The sequence below is a fragment of the Chinchilla lanigera genome, unplaced genomic scaffold, assembly GCF_000276665.1.
Source record: "Chinchilla lanigera isolate Chin_1 unplaced genomic scaffold, ChiLan1.0 scaffold00040, whole genome shotgun sequence".
Taxonomy (NCBI): Eukaryota; Metazoa; Chordata; class Mammalia; order Rodentia; family Chinchillidae; genus Chinchilla; species Chinchilla lanigera.
Genome location: NW_004955441.1, coordinates 14451903 through 14472611, shown reverse-complemented (window position 1 = coordinate 14472611; position 20709 = coordinate 14451903). Strand labels below are relative to the sequence as shown.

At 44.7% G+C, this 20709-nt stretch overlaps 2 protein-coding genes across 3 annotated transcripts in view; one reads left to right on the top strand and one right to left on the bottom strand.

Annotated features, from left to right (window-relative positions):
- The window catches only part of Fbxo11 (F-box protein 11), a 24226-nt gene extending 22897 nt beyond the window's left edge, over positions 1 to 1329 (top strand). For both annotated transcript variants that reach the window (XM_005390993.1, XM_005390992.1), the window contains exon 22: positions 11 to 1329. In XM_005390993.1, the coding sequence (XP_005391050.1) occupies positions 11 to 140 (130 nt within the window). In that variant the 3' untranslated portion in view covers positions 141 to 1329. The remainder of the gene's footprint in view (positions 1 to 10) is intronic.
- Msh6 (mutS homolog 6) overlaps positions 1296 to 20709 on the bottom strand; it is a gene marked incomplete in the record, with an annotated part of 20110 nt that continues 696 nt past the window's right edge. Inside the window, 9 exon segments of the mRNA XM_013517569.1 lie at positions 1296 to 1466; positions 1706 to 1905; positions 1993 to 2147; positions 2574 to 2663; positions 2898 to 3015; positions 3543 to 3811; positions 5312 to 7850; positions 9587 to 9756; positions 11979 to 12178. Of these exon segments, the coding sequence (XP_013373023.1) occupies positions 1385 to 1466; positions 1706 to 1905; positions 1993 to 2147; positions 2574 to 2663; positions 2898 to 3015; positions 3543 to 3811; positions 5312 to 7850; positions 9587 to 9756; positions 11979 to 12178 (3823 nt within the window).

The following is a 20709-nucleotide window of genomic DNA, read 5'->3' as shown; positions in this document are numbered from 1 at the left end:
TTTGCTTTAGGTTTTTCTGTGACTGTGGTGCTGGAACATTGTCTAACCCTTGTACATTAGCTGGTGAGCCTACACATGATACAGACACACTATATGACTCTGCTCCACCTATAGAATCTAATACACTGCAGCACAACTGAACTCCTTCCCTAAAGAAAAAGTCCTGCCATTCTAACATCATAACTTAAAACATTTTTTTGGAAGAAGATTTAGAAATATTTGCCCATGCTACAGGAAGAGACTGTTTTAAAAATGGATACACAAGGTCAGTTGACACTATGAAGCTCAAGCTACCAAAAAGAAAGTGGCAATATATTGACTCAGGATCTCAAAGCTGGGTGTTTTAGCATTACTGTGTAAAGACTTTTGAAGGGACAGAAGTGAAAATAAGCTGCAATTTTGTATAGATACCAACTTCTGAAAAGCTGGTGTTTTTACAACTAGCATTGAATGCAGTCCCACTTGCAGTAGTAATCTTCAATAGACAAGCAGCTTTGTTGCTGCCTTTATGGACATGGGTACCAATTGCTTTTTGTAATATGGTAAAAATGTGAGCTAGCACTTCTGCGTTTCTTTTGATTTTTTTAACATGTATTCAGATTGAGAAATATGATTTTAATGCTTTAATCTCATGTAGTTTGTTTTTAATTTCAAGCAAAATCTTATTGTACTTGAATGTGCCCTGTTTTGTTAGCACACCTAGACTTGCTGTAACTGTACTCATGTCCCAGTATGTACGTTCTTTCTATGAAAGAGAAAACACTAATCTTAAATTATATCCAGCAATGTTTCTGGTATCCTTTAAGAAAAGTTAAGACTTATTATTTCCTTCCCTTCCCTGTGCAGCATTCAAAATCGCCCCTAGAAAAAGTGAGTGTTTTAATGAGACTTCCTAGGAAGGGATACACTGTAAAACAAAAGTATTCTTGTAACTCAGTTTTGTGAAAGGTAAAAAACTACTATGTTTTAAAGTACACTTTAGAAAGTCTCTTCAAAACAGTCCTGTATTTGAACTCTGTTCATAGTTTTCTTTTGAACAGTTTAGACAAAATGCTGGAAATTAAAACAATTTCCTGCATTAAGCTGAGACCAGTATATATACAGCCCTATACAGTTTCATAGCTCCCCCACCCCCTTTATGTGTATTGGTGACAGTGGGTATAAACAGCCTGAAAGTGTATGCATGTACCATAACATCTAGACTTAATATATTGTGGAGTATTCAATAACCATTATGTAGAAGGTAGGTAAGAATTAAAAGGGTTTAATTTCCTAGAAAGAAAATGGAAAAATGGTCATTTTTTAAAAATAAAGTTTATTAGATCATAATGTTGTCTGAAGTTACCACCTTTGTCAAAAGTCAATGCAAAGCTTCCAATGTAGTCTATAATTCCTTAATCAAAGTCAGCAACTTATGGAGTGCTTCAGCATCTACAGACGACCTTTCACTAGCCAGGCAGACTTCCCTTAAGAAAAAAAAATTTCTTTTTTAAACTCTTATTAATGCATATTCCCTCTCCCCTTTAGTTTTGTTTTGTTTTGTTTTTGGTTTTTTTTTTTTTGGTTTTTCTCCGGTACTGGGAACCAAACTCACAACCTTGTGCTTGCCAGGCAGGCACCTTGCCACTGAGCTAAATCCCCAGCCCCCTCTCCCCTTTAGTTTTAAGGCCAGGTGTGCAGTGAAACTGCATCCACATATAATTACCGAAATAGCCGTAGTGACTGATTCATCTTCTCAAACTCTCTTGCTTTTCTATGTCCCTTTTGAATAACTTCTTCTGGGAGATTAGCAAGCCTTGCTGCGTTAAAGCCATAGCTCTTAGGACAAGCTCCTTTGACGAATTTATAAAGGAAGGTAATAGTCTCCTGACTGGGATCCTCACATTCATTTTCTACCATGCATGCCTTAAAGAAAGAACAATATTTTATTAGGTATATTATGTGCTGATTCCCTTAAAGTGAACACTTTCTGAATAAACAGTTTGCACGTACCATATGTCCTAGGCGCACAGCAACGTTCTTAGAATAATCTTCTACTAACGAGTGGTAGTGGGTAGAAAACAATGTACGACACCTTATGGTCTCAGCGAGTTCTTTAACAACTGCGTTTGCTATTGCCGTTCCATCAAATGTTGCAGTACCTCTTCCTGTGAAAGTGAAATATGCAATCCTCTGTACCTTACAAAGGAATACAGAAAGGGGAGGGGCTCTAAAGCAACATCAGTTGTATATCCAAAAGCTCTTGGATGGCCCTAGTAAGAGAGAGAACCCCAACAAAGAGTACCACTGGTCCAGTTGTGAAACATCCTATTGGTGAGCTCTAAGTATGTTAGCCCCTTTATTATGTAAAAAGTTTAATAAGGCTAAGAAATTTAAAGTCTTAGTAGTTCAGGTAAGTGCAAAAAATAATGAGGAATCAAAAACTTGTGACAACTACTGGCCTGGCACAATGATAAGTGCATGCTCTAAAGGCATTCCCATCTTACAGATCTATCCCCCTTCAGATAATTTTCTGGACCAGAAGTTCTTCCTACTGTTTTAAAGGTAGTCTTCAAATGAAAACTTTGTCTTACCTAATTCATCCACAAGCACCAGAGAATGTGCTGTTGCATGCCTAAGTATGCTGGCAGTTTCACTCAATTCAACAAAAAATGTGCTTTCACCTAAAGGGGGGGGGCGGGAATCACATAACAAATGATCATTTTTAGAACCGTTACCAGCGGCTACACCTTTTATGTCATGAGTCACTGAATCTATCAGGAGTCACACAGTAATATTTTTAAATGTATTCACTTTGCATAACAACTTTAAATGGCTCACAGCAAGGGACAGATGTCTGTCTCCATCACTTTCAAGGTTTGTCAAAGCAGTGGAGGGGTAAGGAGCTGACAACTCACCAGACATTATTCTGTCTGAGGCACCAAGTCTCGTAAATACTCTATCAACTGGTGTAAGCCTACACACTTCAGCAGGTACGTAACAACCCATCTGGGCCATGACAGCCAACAGACCAGCCTGTGAACACAGGAGAAGTTTATGGTACACACGGTATCTATTTCTTTCCCAAGAATGCTTATACAAGACTCAGGTGCTCTGAAAAAAATACCTTCACAGTCCTCCTTACTCCACACTGGTTCTGTTCTTATACCCATCTGCTAAAACAGAAGTTTTAATCAGCAGAAACAGCTTAAGACTTAATTCTGGGACCAGGGGTGCAGCTCAGTGGCACAAGCGCCTTCTGGATCCACTGACCAGCTCAGAAAAGGGGAGATGAGTATGTATCGAAAAGACCCATGTGTTCCCCAAGAACAAGTCTGCCGTGAGTCTTTACATGGTTCCTCAGTGGAGGTCTGCGGCCTAAGCGAAGGGGGCCCCAGAGCGGGATCCCAGCACCAGAGAGGGACAGTGGACAAACGTGCAACAGCCTCTCTTCATTCCACTTCTAAAATGACCCTGCCTTCTCAATTCCGTCAAGTCAGAGCCTTGTGGCCTGACAGTTACCTCCTTACTCTCCAGTTAGCAGAACATTAAGGGTACATCACCTGTCTTATGAGTGTGGACTTGCCCCCCATGTTTGGTCCAGTAACAAGCACACAATAGGCTTTGCCATTTTCCTCTTGTTGTTCCTCACAGCCTATTAGGATGTCATTAGGAATAAAATCATCTCCAAAAAAAGTCTTTGTGATGCAGGGATGCCGTGATCCTCCAAGCTCTAAGAAGGGTGGATTGTCTTCTCCTGGTAACAGAACTGCTGGGCGACACATAGGACCATCACCACCTTGACTATAGTTAGCAAGGCACAGTAAGACATCTGGCAAAGAAGATAAAAAACAAAGCTTCATTTTGGGGTTCTTGGGTTTTTATGTGTCGGGGTTGTTTAAGACAGGGTCTTGCTATGTATCCCAGGCTGGCCTTGAACTTGGGACCACCCCACCTCAGCCTCCCAACTTCTGGGATTACAGGGGCACACCACCATGCCCAGCTAGGGACACTTCCTGACAGACCCAACTTCTGTTAGAAGCCTTCCAAAACGCATTTCACTCAGTGGAGGCAGTATGTTCTGTATGCTCTTGTTTTAGACATGAGACAAACATCAATCACCCAATACTTAATAATGTACTTTGTAACTTCAAGTTATCAGCCTAGGTATTTTACATGACTCCGCTATGTAATACTTTCATGAGATGGGAACTCAGCTCCCAGTCCAGGAGTTAGCCTCTAACACCTACTCCAGAGGATTGTGAAGGGAAGGAAAGAGATACCTCTTACTTGACAAAATCCTGGGGAGTCAAACAGGTAAGAATTAGCATACTGGTTGGTATTAAACTTGGGACAAATGTCAAACCGTATGAGGATTTTTAAACTACCGAATTAGCAAATGCAGCACACACAAAGGGTGCTATTTTATCCACTAGTTAGTTGTGTTCACACTGGAGCAGTTTTGTTAAAATCTGGGTAACTGGGATGGTGGTGGAGTGCAGGCTTGAGGCCCTATGTTGGATCCCAAACACTGCCACCCGCACCCCGCAAAAGAAAATCTACAGAAGGCTCCGGACATATATTGGCCATAATATTTAAAGAAACTACTTAAGGCATGCCATTAGCACGAGAAGCTACATATATATAGATGTATAACCTAGCACTGTACCAAGTTTGCTGTAGGCCTTTAGGTCCCAGCACTCAGCAGACTGAGGCAGGAGGACCATCTTGGGCCAAAGAGAGGAGTAAGACCCTGTTTCAAGATCATTCAAAAATCAGGCCAGGCATGATGGCACATGTCTGGGATCCCAGCACTCAGGAGACTGAGGCAGAAGGATCAGTACAGGTTAGAGGCCAGCCTCCTGGACTACATAGCAAGACCCTGTCTCAAAAAATTTTTTTCAGAAAAATCAAATAAAGCTTGTCTTTTGTTCAATGATTCGATACTGAAGATCAGATGGCGATTAATGATTAAAGGAACTCTTGAAGCCAGGAATGGCGGCACACACCTGTAATCCTAGCACACCTGAGAGACTGAGTCAGAAGGATTACTTACAAATCTGAACCCAGCCTGAGCAACTCAGCGAGATGCTGTCTCAAAATTTTTTATTTGAAGGATGGGGATGTAACTCACTGTGAAGGCCTTGAGTTCAATCTCCAGTAACTTAAATGTATACATCAGTGCTACTTTCAATGCTGTGGGCAACCCAGTCGTGTGTCTAGCGAGGAAGCACGTGTGTGTCAGTCCTCATCACCCACCTTGCGATTCAGAGACATTACTAGGACACAGCGTTACTAAGCAAAGCCTTCAGACAAGCTTGCTAGGTCTTACCCAGCACCGCAATGCACTCAACAGCGCACTGCCAGTCCGTGTAATTCTTATCGAAGTTGTAGAACAGCCGCCGCATACAGTCCTTCAGCGACACATCTCTGCGTTCCTCGGCGTTTATCAGGTTAGCCAGCTTCTTCTCGATAGTTTTGGTCCAGTATCGTTTACAGCCCTTTTTGGTCGACTTCAACTCGTATTCTTCCGGCAAATTGTGGGTGGTGAAATTCTCTGGAATTTCTAACTGGTAACGGTTTCTACCAATTCCCCAATAGACTATAGTCCTACAGCCAATTCGACTGCGTTGTTTGTCCAAGTAGTCTAGGAGGCTCTGTTCATTTTCCCTTATGTCAGCAAGAGCCTGATCATAGTCAGAATCAAATCCTGCTTTGGGAGTAATCAGCCCAGTCCTTCGAGCCTTTTCATGGTCGAAGGCGGTATCCCATCGGTTCAGTTCTGCAGTCAAATCAGGAAAGCGTCCATCGGGATTTTTAGTCTGAAGAGTAACAACTTGCTTAAGGACTTTAGACTTAAAATCATCAACAACTTCTTCTATAATCTCTATAATTTTACACATTACTTTGAACCCTTCTAAAGCAGAAAGAAAATCAATGATTTTTTTTTTGCTGTATGTAGTTTCCTCATACATTATAGCCCTACTATCAGGGTGGTTCTGGCTCTTTAGGGGAGATCCCACATTGTGAATTTTACTCAGTAGCCTCTCAAGATCTGGAAGCTTTTTTAGAAGGTCTGCAACTTCAGAGATTTTGTCAGGCACACCCATGAGGTCTTCTACTGCATCCAGGCGATCGTTGATAGCAGAAGGGCTACAGAGTGGGGCACACAGCCACTGTTTCAGGAGCCGCTTACCAAAGGGAGTATGGCAAGTGTCAATCCTGTCTAACAGGGTCCCTTCAGAAGAACCGTTTGTCCCATTCACAAAAATCTCTAAATTGTTTAATGTCACCGCATCTAGCACCATGCGTTGATTGGCTTTAGTAAAAATAGCACCAGGTCTTATACTGACCGTATCAGAATCCAAAGGTATATATTCTTCAAAATTAGCCATTGATAAAAGCTCCTGATCAATAAGGCATTTTTTGAGGTAGAAGACACAACCACCTAGAGCAGAGAGAGCCAGTTCACTGTTCTCTCCTGGTGTCAACCCAATGGAATCTGACTCTGAGGTCATAGCTTTAAGCACCTGGGGTAACATCACCCCACTGTCCTCATTTAGCTTTTCAGTAAAATACCCTCCTTCAAGAAGAGTTCGCAAAGTCTTGGCTGCATCCCAAAATTGGGAGCCTGGTATGAGACCTTCCTGGAGAGAAGAAGATAATGTTCCCTTCAGAATTGTCTTCGTTTCCACCGAGAGATTTCCTTTCTCAAATAAGACTTGTACTGGAGGATAGTGTGCCACAAGAGTCCGAAATCTGGAGCAATGGCGATCATCTGAAAACTGACCTACGAAGAACTTTCCCAGTGAAGTGTCAACAAAGCACACACCATACAAGCGAGTGTGGCTGGAAGACTCTTCCTTTTCTTTGAGGCTAAGAAGATACTTACTGTAGTTCTCAGAAGGGTCACCTTCCAGCACACTATAGGTCTGTGTGCCCTTGGTAATAATCCTGCAGATCTCCCGCCTCACCACTTTGTCGTACTTGGATATGTGCGCCATCTTCCTGCACCGGGCCTCCATCATTTCTGGAGTTTCTGTCTGTTCCACTCGTGCTACTTTGTAGCCCTTCTGCACGAGGGAATCGGAGTATCGGCCAAAAGCTATTTCAGGAAAACCAGAATGGGCCCAGTTGCCTTTCATAAATACCAGGCCCAGTTCATTGACTCCAACAAGAGCATCCATGTGGTACAGTTCATAAAATTTCCCCACCTTATAGAAGATGACAAGGTCAAAGTTCTGAGACTTAATCTGCCACCACTTCCTCATCCCAGGAGTGCAAGTGTTAAGGAAATCTTCAGGCACATAAAGTGTGGATGCGTCAAAATCGGGGTGATCAGGGCGCCTCCTGTGCTCGTCTCGTCTCTTTTCCTTCTTAAGCCACTCTAAAGTTTCATGATACCACACGACAGGACCACTGCTGTCATCGCCTCCTCCGCTACCTTGGGCTTGGGCTTCAGAACTCTGAGGGACAGAGAAAGCACTCAAAGTACTCTTGGCTTCTGACGAAATACCAGGTGCTCGTTTGGTGGTTGAGGGGGTTTCCTTCCTTGAACTGTTCTTTTTAAAACCAATCTTGCCAATCCCCATTTTCTTCCGCTTTGGAGCAACTTTGACAGGGCTGTCCAAGCCTTCACTCTCACTGTCCCCTGCCCCACTGCTTATTTCATCACTGCTTCCGTCCTCCCTGGTGTCTGGTTTGAATTCCACATCGGAGCCGCCAACATCACTCTCCGAGTCTGATATGACCCTCCTCTTTTTTATCTGACGGCTACTTCGCCGAGACCCTTGCATGGTAGGCCGTACTTCCTCTTCACTCTCCATTTCATTATCTTCTTCACTCTTCTCTGATGCGTAAGTTGCACCTACCTGCCAGACAAGGAAAGTATATTTAAAAACAAACCAAAGGGCTCAGTGCTATGGTGCGTGCGGAAGGACCTACGTTCTATCCCTAGCCCCACAAAAAAAAGGTAAACAACAGAATTTGAAAAGTTGTGATAGTACTGTGGAATATCTATTAGTATGCTGCAACTCATTCACCTCCAGAAATGAGAAATTGCTTAATTTTGGTTTCCCCTAACATTGTAACAAGTATCCCTACAGAATTAAATGCTACCATGGGAGTTCTCTACTATAAAAAGTTGCTGGGTGCATGCCTATAATCCCAGCACTCTGGAGGCTGAGGCAGGAAGATCACTGTGAGGCCATCCTCAACTACACAGTGAGTTCAAGGCAAGCCTGAACTACACAGCAAGACCCTGTGTCAAAAAAAAAAAGTAGGTCATATAAAAAGTTGTGACCAGCCAGGCGTGGTGGCGCATGCCTAAAATCCCAGTACTCAGGAGGCTGAGGCAGGAGGATCTTTGCAAGTTCGAGACCAGCCTGGGCTACAAAGCTCAAGGCTAGCCTCAAGTGCATAGCGAGACACTGTCTCAAAGAGAAAAAAAAAGTTATGACCACGAAGACTCATCATCACAGCACGGAAGTGACTAACCCTTCCCCCATGCTCTATACCTGTTGCTCTAAATTCTCTAGTTGAAGAAAACATGAGCAGTCAGCGCTGGCTCTAGTGCTTTCTCCTCCACAGCCAACTGTATCACCACGGGCTTGGCACACGGCCTATCATGGACCCCTGCGTGCGGAGCAGGATGAGGCTGACCGACCTCTCCAACTGCCGTCCACTGCCAACATAATCCGTATCGTCGTCCCTGAGCTCAACCTTTAAAGTTAGGTTAAAATACGGTATTAACCTGCTTACTGGCTATCTCACCTCTAAGGAAAAGGATTATACATAAAATCAAGCTGTGAGAACCTATTTTGGACACAGCTCATTAACTTGCTAAGTTAAAGAATGATCTTGTTTTAAATGAACTCATAATTTGTTCATTTCTTTAACAGGTTTTAATTAATGATATCTGAAACCAAGTCTGTATCTCAAGGTTACCTAACATCTGTTCTAGCTGAGTGGCACACATCTGTAATCCCAGCACTTGGGAGGCTGAGGCAGGAGGATTGCCATGCTCGAGGCCAGCCTGGGCTACACAGAGGGACTTTGTCTCAAGAAAAAAAAGAAGCAGGGGATGTAGTTCAGGGATGTTGAAGGCCTTGCGTTCAATCCTTAGCACCATAAAAATACACCAACCTGTCCTGAGTTCGAGTCTCGGTACCAAAAATACATAAACAAATAAAAATAAAAATACACTAACCAAGCAAGAATACATTTATCTATTCACTGACGCAAGATACCAAAAAAAAAAAGTACTAAACTGTAACCATAAACTTGGATAATTTCCAGGGCACACTTACACTCTCATATAAAAGCCTAAACAGCCTCAACAACCAATGTAATGACTATGTGTTTACTGTACTTCCCAAAATTCTTTAATTCTTACCAAACTAGCACTACTACCTTTTAGAGCATGCGCCTTACCCTGCCCCTGCCAGGCGATTCAACCAGCCCGCCTTAACCTTCAGTCCAGAAGGGTCCAGAAGTGTGTGCTTGCACATTAAAATCACACACATGCGACGCGATTATTACTTTAGTATCTCCCCGCCATTTTTCCCTATCACTGTAACAGAAGTAACAACTTAATACAATGTCCCACCTCCATCTCTTCCTCTTCTTCCGGCTCTGAGGGTTCATCACACACTGCCAATTCAAGTCTGTTAGTCTTGTCTTTATTTAAGGCTTCATCTGCACGTTGCATTGCTCTGAGTATCTCAGGCTTCGAACTATAAAAATGACCTCCCTTCTGGGCATCCTTAGATTTTGAACCTAGAAATATATTTACAAATAAGAAGACAGCTGGTTCAATTTACATTTGCCCTAATGAACAAGAATGACAGCAGTAAAGTATAATTTCTAATGTCCGTTTTTTATCCTTAAAGATAGATCAGTAGAGCCCACAGGAAAAAACTCACATGAATAAGCTACTAATGAAACTGGAATCACCAATTTTACCTCCTTGAAGTTGTCCTAACTGCTGAGTCACCCAACACCACTTACTTAAGTCTCTCCTCTAATAACTTAGGAGTATGGCCCTAAACAGGTATGGCACACCTCAAGTAAAGCAGGAAATGTAATGTGCTTTGTTTTAGAAGCCTTTCAAAAGTTTTTGTTCCAAAGCAGTTATAACAGACATTTTAATAAAATAAATAATCTACTGCAAGAGGCTTACTATTTGGAAAGAGTAACTTAATTCAGACTCTTAATGTGTTAAGACTTTACAAAACAAGAGTACCCAAATGGAACTTTAAAGTTCTCTGCTTTAAAGACTCAATTATTTCATTTAAAATTCATTTCTCCTCATGTGTGGAGGCGCACACCTGTAACCCCAGCATTCTAGGAGGCTGAGGCAGAAGCAGCAGCACAATTTTGAGGCCAGGGGACAACTTGGCAAGACCTTCCCTCAAAATTAATTAAACAACGAAGGGCTGGCGATGTAGCTCAGTGCCAAGGTCTTCTGCTCACTCCCTAGGACCACAATCAATCAGTCAATGAGATGCTTGCTTTTTTTAATCTAACCCTCTCACAAGAGTAACAGCTGAGTTGTTTTTTTTTTTTTTTTTTTAATTAGGTACCGGGGATCAAACCCAGAACCTTGTGCATGCTAGGCAAGATCTCTAAAACTACTAAGCTACACCCCCAACTAAATGACTGAATTTTTGTGGGGTTTTTTTGCAGGGGGGTGGTTTGGAGACAAGATAGGGCTACCTAGACTGGCCGTGAACTGGAGCTGGGGGCCTTGAACTCCCCTCAGCCTCCCAGGTAACTTCTACAATGGGGAATTGCAAAGAACAAAGAGCAGGGCTGAAGGCACAGCTCAATGGCACAGGGCTTGTCTAATACTCACGAGTGCCCCAGGTTCGGTCTCCAGCATACACACACATACACACATATACAGAGGCCAAAAGAAAGCAGTGCACACGAGGCTAAATGTGAACATTTTCTTGATCTCTTTTGAGAAAGCTTTTTAAAAGCTCAAAATATCTGAGGAAAACCTCATTTATCACCTGATGCAATGAAATAGAACAACAGCATTTTTTTTTTTTTGGTTCTTTTTGAGACAGGGTCTCACTATGCAGTTCAGGCCAGCCTTGAGCTCACTCTGTAGCCCAGGCTGGTCTCGAACTCGCAATAATCCTCCTGCCTCAGCCTCCCGGAGTGCTGGGATTACAGGCGTGCGCCACCACACTGGTTGACAGCATTTTATATATGAGGAACGGTATCAGAAAACCTTACTTCCACTGGCCAAAATTATACAGCCAGTCAGCAGACAGAACAAATTTCCCATACTCTAGGTCAGCTTCTTCAGTCCCCTCACACCCTGCAGGACAAGCACTCTGACCAAAAGCAAAGGTTACGACACCCAGAGATTTCCAGGGAGCTGATTCTGCTCCAGTCCTATAGCAGAGCTCAGCAACAGTCCTCATGCGCTGTGCGAGGGTAAAAGGTGATGCGAAAGGTTGCCTGTGGGCACGGCGGGCAGCCGCTGTGACTCCTAGACTCGGAAGCCCACAGGAGGCAAAAGGCTCCTGCTGATGTCTGCGGTACAGCGGAGGGGCCCTGGGAGGACAAAGTGATGGTTCAGAACTCTGGGGTGAAGCTCAACTCAGATGACCGCAAAGGTGATGCTTCTGGAGCCAACACTGTGCGCATCTCTGTCACAAAGAATCTCAGTGATCCATGCTACGGCTCCTGCTCAGGTATTTTTGGCTCCTTCAAGATGAGGACAATTTAGCTTATCCTTCGTGTCTGCATTTCGTATTTTGGTTATTAACTCCAACCAGAAGACGATTTTCCCTTTAACTGTTGTAAGTCAAGGACAGAAACCTCCATTAAAAAAACTGGCTAAAAACCCGCTGTATTTTACCCTCTTACCTTTCGCAGCCGCCACTCTTGCACATCACCGGAGCACGGTGCACTCCGTCTGGAGCGCCCACCCTCCTGCCTCTCCCCCTCCCCACCCACCCACCCGCAGGCACTCCTGCTCTTACCTGTATATGGTTTTAACAGCCTTTTGCTGACCCAGCCCCTTGTTGGGCTGTCATCAAAAAACTGCACGTGAACCCGGACTGACTTCCCTTTCTCTCGGACGCACGTTCCATCAAAGGGGTGGTTGTAAACCAGGCAAGGCCACCAGGGGTAGCCCTCCATCTTGGCCCAGACCAGATCGCCTGGTGAGAAGTCACAGGAACTGTTGCCAAAAGGAAACACATAACTTGGTTAACAGCTGGTTAAATTACTTCCAAAGCAATTAACTACAAATAAATAATTACCATTAAGTCTCCTTTGAAGTCTTCTGATATTAAAATTCAAGCATGGAAATCTAAGATGAGTTTTTATGTCACATATTAGACATTACAATAACTTAGATTTTTTTCTTTTTCTTTTTCTTTTTTTTTTTTTTTGGTCTTTTTGACACAGGGTCTCCCTATGCAGTTCAGGCTGGCCTTCAGCTCACTTTGTAGCCCAGGCTGGTCTCAAACTCCTACCAGTCCTCCTGCCTCAGCCTCCCCTCCCAAGTGCTGGGATTACAGGCATGCACCACCACACCCAGCTAGAGTAACTTTTAAAACATAAGGCAGCTGATATGCTTATTTAAGAAAAACTCAGGCTGGGCTGGTGGCACACGCCTGTAATCCCAGCACTCAGGAGGCTGAGGCAGGAGGATCTCTGCGAGTTTGAGGCCAGCTTGGGCTACAAAGTGAGCTCAAGGCCAGCCTGAACTGCATAGAAAGACCCTGTCTCAAAGAGTGAAAAAAAAAAAGAAAAAGAAAAAGAAAGAAAAGAAAAACTCTGGTATTAAAGTGAGAAACTAATTATCACACTCTTTAAAGTTTAAAGACTCATGGGGCTGGCGATTTAGCTCAGCAGCACAGCGCCTGCCTGGCAAGCGCAAGGTTGTGAGCTCGATTCCTGGTACTGGGAAAAAAAACCAAAAAACCAAAAAAAATAAAAAATAAAGTTTAAAGACTGGAAAAACTAAGCCAGGATTGGGGGTGCCCAGCCATAATCCCAGCATTTAAGAGGCTGAGGCAGCAGGATCATTTTCAGCTCAAGGCCAGCCTGAACTACATGGTCTCAACGAAACAAAATATCTAGAAAAACTGACAAAATAATGCTCAGCAAGCAAGCAGGTACACTTATTGGATATACTTCCCAAATTACCGTGAGCCACACCTATAACTGCAATATGGTATGTATCAGAAAAGGGCTCTATCCACAGTATTAATATAGAGCACACCAATTATACAACTTGCTAATCATATTATCTAACCCAACAGACTGCTCAGAATCTCTTTCCAGGTAGAGCCCTGTGTTCCAAACTCTTCAAAAGGCTCCTCATGCAGTACCATCCCCCTAACAAGCTAGTTTTATGAAAAACCCAAAACAACCATTTGCGCTTGATGTATCATAATTAGTGAATATATGTGCCTACTGACTCAAAAATTCATTCTTCATAAAAATGCATTTAGCCCTATAGGTTTTTCTTTGAGAAAGCAGAAAGGAAAAATTCTAGTTAACAAACTGAAGAACGCTTCAGTGACAAAAAGGTCATAAACAGCTGATAATCCCTGCTGTGCAAGATTTTCCAGGCTTGCTTAAAGATTTTCAATGAGTAACTACAAAATTAAAAACTACATACAATACTTTAGACATAATTCCAAGGACAGCCTAAACTACAAGACAAGACGAAGGAAGGAAGAAAGGGAGAAGGGGAGGAAGGGCAGGCGGGTGGGCTGGGCATACAGCCTCAGAGTGGTAGAACACTGCCCAGCATATACAAGGTCCCTAGTTTGATCCCAGTATTAAAAGAAAAGGAAAAGGAGGGTGGGGTAGGGAAGGCTTTAGAGTATTAAAAAAAAGAAAGCCAGGTGTGGTGGTGATGCCAATGATCCCAGCACTCAGGAGTTGTGGCAGAAGGACTGATGCAAGTTCAAGGCCTGGCTGAGCTACCCAGTACAGTTCAAGGCCAGGCTGAACTACAAATAGCGACCCTAGGGCCGGGCAAGCGCAAGGTTGTGAGTTCAATTTCTGGTACCAAAAAAAAAAAAGGGACCCTGTCTCAAAAAACAGAAGCAAATAAAAATAAATGAAAGAGAAACAAGAACAGGAGCATGACTTCAGGTTCTACTGACCCAAGGCCCTTACAGTTCAGTCTGTGGCGACGCGTCCTGGGCTATGAATGCTCCCTCAGGCTCACCACAACAGGCCATCTTCAAGATGAAGCTGTACCTCAATTTGTAATAGCCAGATCTTAGAGACAACCCAAATGCCTATCACCCAAGGAATGGAGTACTACTCATCCATAAAGATGGGTAAACTGGAGACTTTTATAGGTAAATGCATGCAACTTGAGACCAGACTCACATGTGTAAACATCGTCCTGTCTCCCTAGTGTGAGAAGCTGGAAGAGTAAATGTGATCCAAAATGTACAAGAGATATTGTAAAGTGGAAAGAAACTTCAAAAGGAAAGGGAAACTGGGTTAGGGGAGTGGGAAAAAAGGGAAAAGCAAGCGGAAAAAAATACATACACACATATACACAAAAGGTAGCTGAAATAGTTACACTACTAATTTTTCTCAGTTCACTGAAAAGAGGTTTGTGCTACTATTGTTGGGACAGTCAAATGCTGGTGTCTAGTATTCTAAGTAACTAACTTAAAGACAACAATACCAATGTTTCACCATTGTTACCCTCCTACCATACTGTTTTGGAATTTTGTGGGGTTTGTTTTTTTCTTTTTCTTTAAAATTAAGAAAACCACGAGGACGCTGTGCCTGCACAAGTCCAGCCTCTCCCCAGCTGCGCCCCCTCCTAGCGTAGCTGGTAGGAGGACAGCGGGCTGTCACCACGTGGACGCTGCCTGCAGAAGCCTCTCCCCTCAAGCAGCCTCTCTTCACCGAGGCCATCTGGCTACAGAAGCGCGAAGCTCATCCCATTTATTATCGGGAAAAACAAGCTCAGTTTGTAGAGAACTTTCCTTTCTGCCGCTAAATGAAGTCACTTTTGTCTGTGGTAAGGAACTAACAGTTCTCAGTCAGAAATCTGGCAACTCCTTAAAGATCGGCCCAAACGACAAATGCATGTGGATGAACACGTCTGCACGTGAAGCACATTCTCGGCTACGAACCGTCACTGGCCAGACTTTCCTTCAGGGGAAAAGGGCGGGGGCACACACCCCGTCAGGCCTGACTGCCCTGCTTACTGGCAAGAGCATCCCTAGGCCACGGAGACCCGGTCAGGTTTGGCATGCACACAGTGAAGCCTGGACCTGTCCACTAGCAATCCAAAGTCCTTCCCTGTGTAATGAGATTATTAGATACTTCTCTGGATAAGCCCCGAAACCACTACGGGCTGAAGTTTACAAGTGTTCCGCGTTTGTCAAGTGGAAGCGCTCTGCGTATTTTTCTTGCAGTGTGAACTGCTACGGAGTAAGGACTGAAGGTGGTCTCAAGTAGACGCCAGCTATGTCCTTAACTGCATTACCAACAAGGGTTACAAATTCTCCAGAATGAAGTCAGAACAGGAGAGACCGAAAGAAAGCACCTGGGGGCTGGGAGCGTCACTCAGTGGTAAGCAGTAACCTAGCAGACAGAGCCCGACGGCTGCTACCCCCAAACCACCCACATCTCACTCATCTCCGTGTATCTTGTTATGCTGCCCAGGCTATGTTATGCTATGCTGAATGCCTGGGCGCTAGAGCTGAGACTACAGATGCTGAACACCGTGACACCCAGCAAGAATACACATCTTATTTCCTTTGCAGTATTTTGCAGTTCTGGAGATTGAACCCAAGGCCTTCTCACTGAGCTACATCTCTAGTCCTTTTGGGGGGGAAGAGGGGGTGGGCCAGAAATCGAACCTAGGATCTCATGCCTGCCAGGCAGGACGAGTGCACTGCTGAGCTCTAGCCCCAGCCCCTCTAGTCCTTTTCTGAGAAAGGATCTAAACTGGTCCGGGATGGCATCAAACTCTTAGGTCCTCTTGACTCAGCCTCCCGCAGTGTGCATGTATCACCATGCCTGTTGCTCGCCCAGCAAAAATGCACATCTTGAAGGTATGATTCAAGTTCAAGGGAACAAGATGTTCTAAACCCAGTGGAATTCAATTTTGCATGTCATTAGGCAACTAAAATTGCAGAAATCACTGCAGCTCCCAGAGAAACTAGTCAAAACTCTTTTGTTTGGAGTTTTTTTTGTTGAGACAGGGTCTCACCGGCTGGCCTTGAACTTGCAAGCAATTCTCTTATCTCACCTTCCTAATTGGTAGGGTTACTGCGGTGCACTGCCACACCCAGCCTTAATACATTTCTTCTTAAAATAAAAAGACCTGGCCAACTTTCCAAGATGATGTAGCACAGTATGAAGACACTGTGCTGAGTTTAATGGTGGGGGGAATAAAATGCTGTCAGAAACACAACTGTTTAAACAGAAAACTTTAGCCAGGCATGGGGGCGCATGCCTGTCATCCCAGCACTCAGGAGGCTGAGGCAGGAGGATCGCTGTGAGTTTGAGACCAGCCTGGGCTACCAAGTGAGCTCAAGACCAGCCTGAACTGCATAGTGAAACCCTGTCTCAAAAAGACAAAAAAAAAAGAAAACTTTGCTTTCCAATACCACCTTGCCTTCAAAATAGCCCTTCACTTGGAAAATTTTACACACAATCTGTTTCTCTTCTGTTAAGAAATAGGACAAGCCAGGTGAGGTGGTGCATGCCTGTAATTCCAGCTACTCCATAGACAGAGGTAGAAAGATCACAAGTTGAAGGCCAGCATAGGTACCCAGCAAGACCATGTCTCAAAATTTAAAAATAGAAAAAAAGTTGAAGCCACCTATAAAGCCCATGCTTGTCATTTCAGCACTTGGGAGGCTGAGGTAGTTGAGACCAGCCTCAACTACATTGTAAGACTGGGTCTCAGAGAGCCAAAACCAAGGTGGGGCATGGTGCTGCACACCTATAATCCTAGCCCTGAAAAAGATGAGGCTGGAAATCCCATGAGGATTGCCCCAAGTTTCCATGCTGGCCTGGACTACACAGTGAATTCAAGGCCAGCCCAGCTGCACATGAGACCCTTGCCTCAAAAAAAAAAAAAAAAAGCCAAGAGAAAGGGCTGGAGTATAGCTCAGTAGAACACTGAGTAAGTGGGAGGGCTGGGGTACAGCTCCGTGGTACAACACAGTGGGGTGTGCATGAGGCCCTCATTTCAAGTTCCAGTACCACAAATAACATGGAAGGCTGGAATGTGCCCGGTGGGGTCGCTCAAACCTGTAACCCCAACACCCTGGGAGGGACGCAGAGGACTACAAGTTCAACCCCGCCTCTAAATTTACTGAATTACTGAAACACTGTATCAAAAATAAGAAGTAAAAAAGGGCTAGAGTTGTAGCTCAGTGTGAAGGTCCTGGGTTCAACATCCAGGACCAAAGCAAAGACCGGAGTTTTTTTCCTTCTGACAATAAATACATTAATATTAAGTGCAATATTCTCTGGAATATTATTGCTAGAAATGTTAACTGACGTTCTCAGGAAAAGTACCTACAACTAGAGCAGACAGATCCTTTTTCTTTTTTTGAGACAGGATCTCACTATGTAGTTCAGCCTGGCCTTAAACTCACGGTGGTTCTCCTGCCTTAACCTGTGACTGCTAGGACTGAAGATATGCGCCACCATGCACAGCAGTTACCTGTATTTGGTTTTGTTTTGTTTTTTTGAAACAGGGTTTTGCTATGTAGTTCAGGCTGGCCTCAAACTCACAGCAATCCTCCTGCCTTAGCCTCCAGGGTGCTGGGATTACAGGCATGTGCCACCATGCCCGGCCAGTTACCTTTAAAGACTTTAAAATTTTAAAAATCTGGCAGCCCAGTATGGTGGTACACACCTGCAATCTGGAGTCTGAGGCAGGAGGATCACTCTAAGTTTGAGGCCAGCCTGTGGTACACAGTGACACAGTGAATTCAAGGCCAGCCTAACTCCATAGTGAGACCCTGTCTCCCTCCCAAAAGAAATTGTCCGACCTGATACGCCTCTCCTTGTCTATGCATGGGTTAAGAAATGTGAAAAAATGAACTACTTAGAAGTCAGATTTAGGTAGTACAAAGCCTTGCTCACAGCTGTTGTGATCTTAATGAACTACAGAAAAATAAAGTAGTAAGAAAGTTTGACTGAGTGTGGTGACACACACTTATAATTCCAGCACTCAAGAGGCTGAAGCAGAAAGAGCACCATAAATTTGGGGCCAGCCTGGACTACAATACATAGCAAAACCCTTGTCTTAAAAAAAAAAAAAAAAAGGAAAAGGAAGCTAGCTCAGGTTACATGTATGTCCTCTACTGTTCTCTTAACCATTTAATGTACCTCCAAGCTAATCTTTTCAACTCCCTCTCCCTCATCTCCCACAATCATGGCCAGCACCTGCTTACCTGGAGGGGAGCTTCTCAACTCGTCTACCCATTTCTCTCCACTCCTACAACCATTATCCAAGTCAAATCTAACTGGCCTCGAAGGTACAGCGATACTCCTGCCTGCGAGCACTGGGATTACAGGTGTGCACCGCCATGCCCAGCTAAGATGTTCATTTTAAAGCTTTCAATTCTCAAAATAAGCCCAAATTTTTTGTGACCCATCAGCCTGCTGACTGGATCCTTGCTAACCACCTCCAAAGCTGACACTCCCATCATTCCACCCAAAATTTGAAGATTCACACTGTTCCTGAACCAGCTTCCCACTCCCACCCCCACCATTACCTGGCTAACCCCACTGGTCCTTCTGGTCTCAGTTTACAGAGCTCAAAGCCTGACAGTGGTGGTGAACCTGTGCGCGACAGCAGGCTGTTCATTATCATCAGATGTCCTAAAAGGTTCGCCTTCACTAGTCTAGCCTAACCCATACCCTCTCCCTCCAAAACACAGAGCTCACAGTCTGTTTACACTCTAGAGCTGCCTCTGCTTGTCTTGCTCACTGTTTCATCCGGGACTACAATGCCTACGCTGTCCGGCAGTCAGTACAGGAACTTCTTTTTTGCCGGGGAGGGGGAGGCCAGAGAGGGTATTTCTATGCAGTTCAGGTTGACCTTGAACTCACTACTGCTTTTAGCTCAGGCTGGCCTCAAACTCCTGGCAATCTCCTGTCTCCTCTCTCAAGTGCTGGAATTACGGAAAAATGTTTGTTGAGACAAATCTTTAGAAAGCTACTATCAAATGACCATTTTTTAATACCCACCCCAGAATCTCTCTCCACAGTACATCCAGTACATTGGTGGCAAACCTATGGCACTCGTGCCACACTGGGCACTCAGAGCCGTCTGTCCTGTTGTCAGTATGTGAACCAAGTCAGCCCAGCCAAGGTTTGACCAATTATCAGCCAGCACACAACAGCAAAAATCACATTAATTGTCAAAAAACCCATACCAAATGCAAACTATTACCTTTCAGCCAAAAGCTTTTTGTATCACTGAAAGCTGCTACTGTTTTTCCCTTAAGACAAAGGAGTTATTTTTCCTAAACTAAAACCTCAGTATTCAGATTTAACTGGAGTGTTGGCTCTTTGCAATACATAACTTGGCTTTGGGTTGCAGTTTGGTTATGCAGTCTCTAAAAGGTTCGCCATCACTAAACTAGCATATACAACAATCTTGACATCAGACCTCAAGAAGCAAATGCTATTCAATACGTAAAGTACAGGTGGAGGCAGGAGGACTGCTACGCGTCCGAGGCCAGCCTGGACTCCACAGCCAAGACCCTGTCTCAAAAACACAAAAACAATACCTAACGTACAACCTTACAATAAACGCATTCCTTTAGTTTGGATGCCACGAACAATCAACGTATGCTCAAGTAAAATCATTAACATCGTGCATTTGTTATTGCAGATGATGGCTGTCCCCCACAAGCAGATTCTACAAACAAATGCTTCTGCGGTGCTGGGGGTCCAGTCAGAGGCCCGCATGCTAGACAAATACTCTGCCGCTGATCTACAGCCCACAACTATACATTTAAACGGCCAGAAAGGATCGCTTAGAAGAGGACAACCCAGGGCTCCGGGGCGAATCGCTGAGGGAGACCACTTGCCTAGCATGGATTCGATCTCTGACAACACACTTCAGCCTGAAAAACCCGAGAAACAGGCGTGGTGGGACGCTAAAGCAGAGGATCCCAAGTCAGAACTCAGCCTGGGCAACTTAGTGAGACTCTGCCTCCAAAGAGGGAAAGAAACAAAGAAAGAAACTAGGAAAGGCGGAGGAAATGGAGAAGAGGGAAGGAAGGAAAGGCAGGTGATGTAGCTCAGTGCAAGGCGTTGGAGAGGGGGCTAAGAACTCCCGAAGGACAGCGGGGCACCGGGACCCACGAACCAGCTCTCTAGCCGTGCGTTACTTCTCCTGGGCTTCTCCCTTCTTCACGCGTTCCCGAGACTAGCAGCCCACTCCAGTTCCTGCTACCCAGCAAAAGCGAGCCTGTCACAGGGCCGCGCGCTGCCCACTTCGCGGCCAGCCAAGCCCAGCAGAGCGCTGAATTAGCCGGGAGGCCAGGCGGCCACCTCCCGACAGGCTCCCGCAGTCGCGTCCCCGCCCGGGCCACAGCAGCGCCCTTCCGAGGCCCGCGCCCAACTCCGGGGGAAGTCAGCGCCCCGCGCTGCCGTGAAAGCCGGCACCGAACCACACCATCCCCAAGCCCCGCCTCCGCTCCGCACCGACGCCCGGCGCGCCCAACCGCCTCCGGCCGCTCT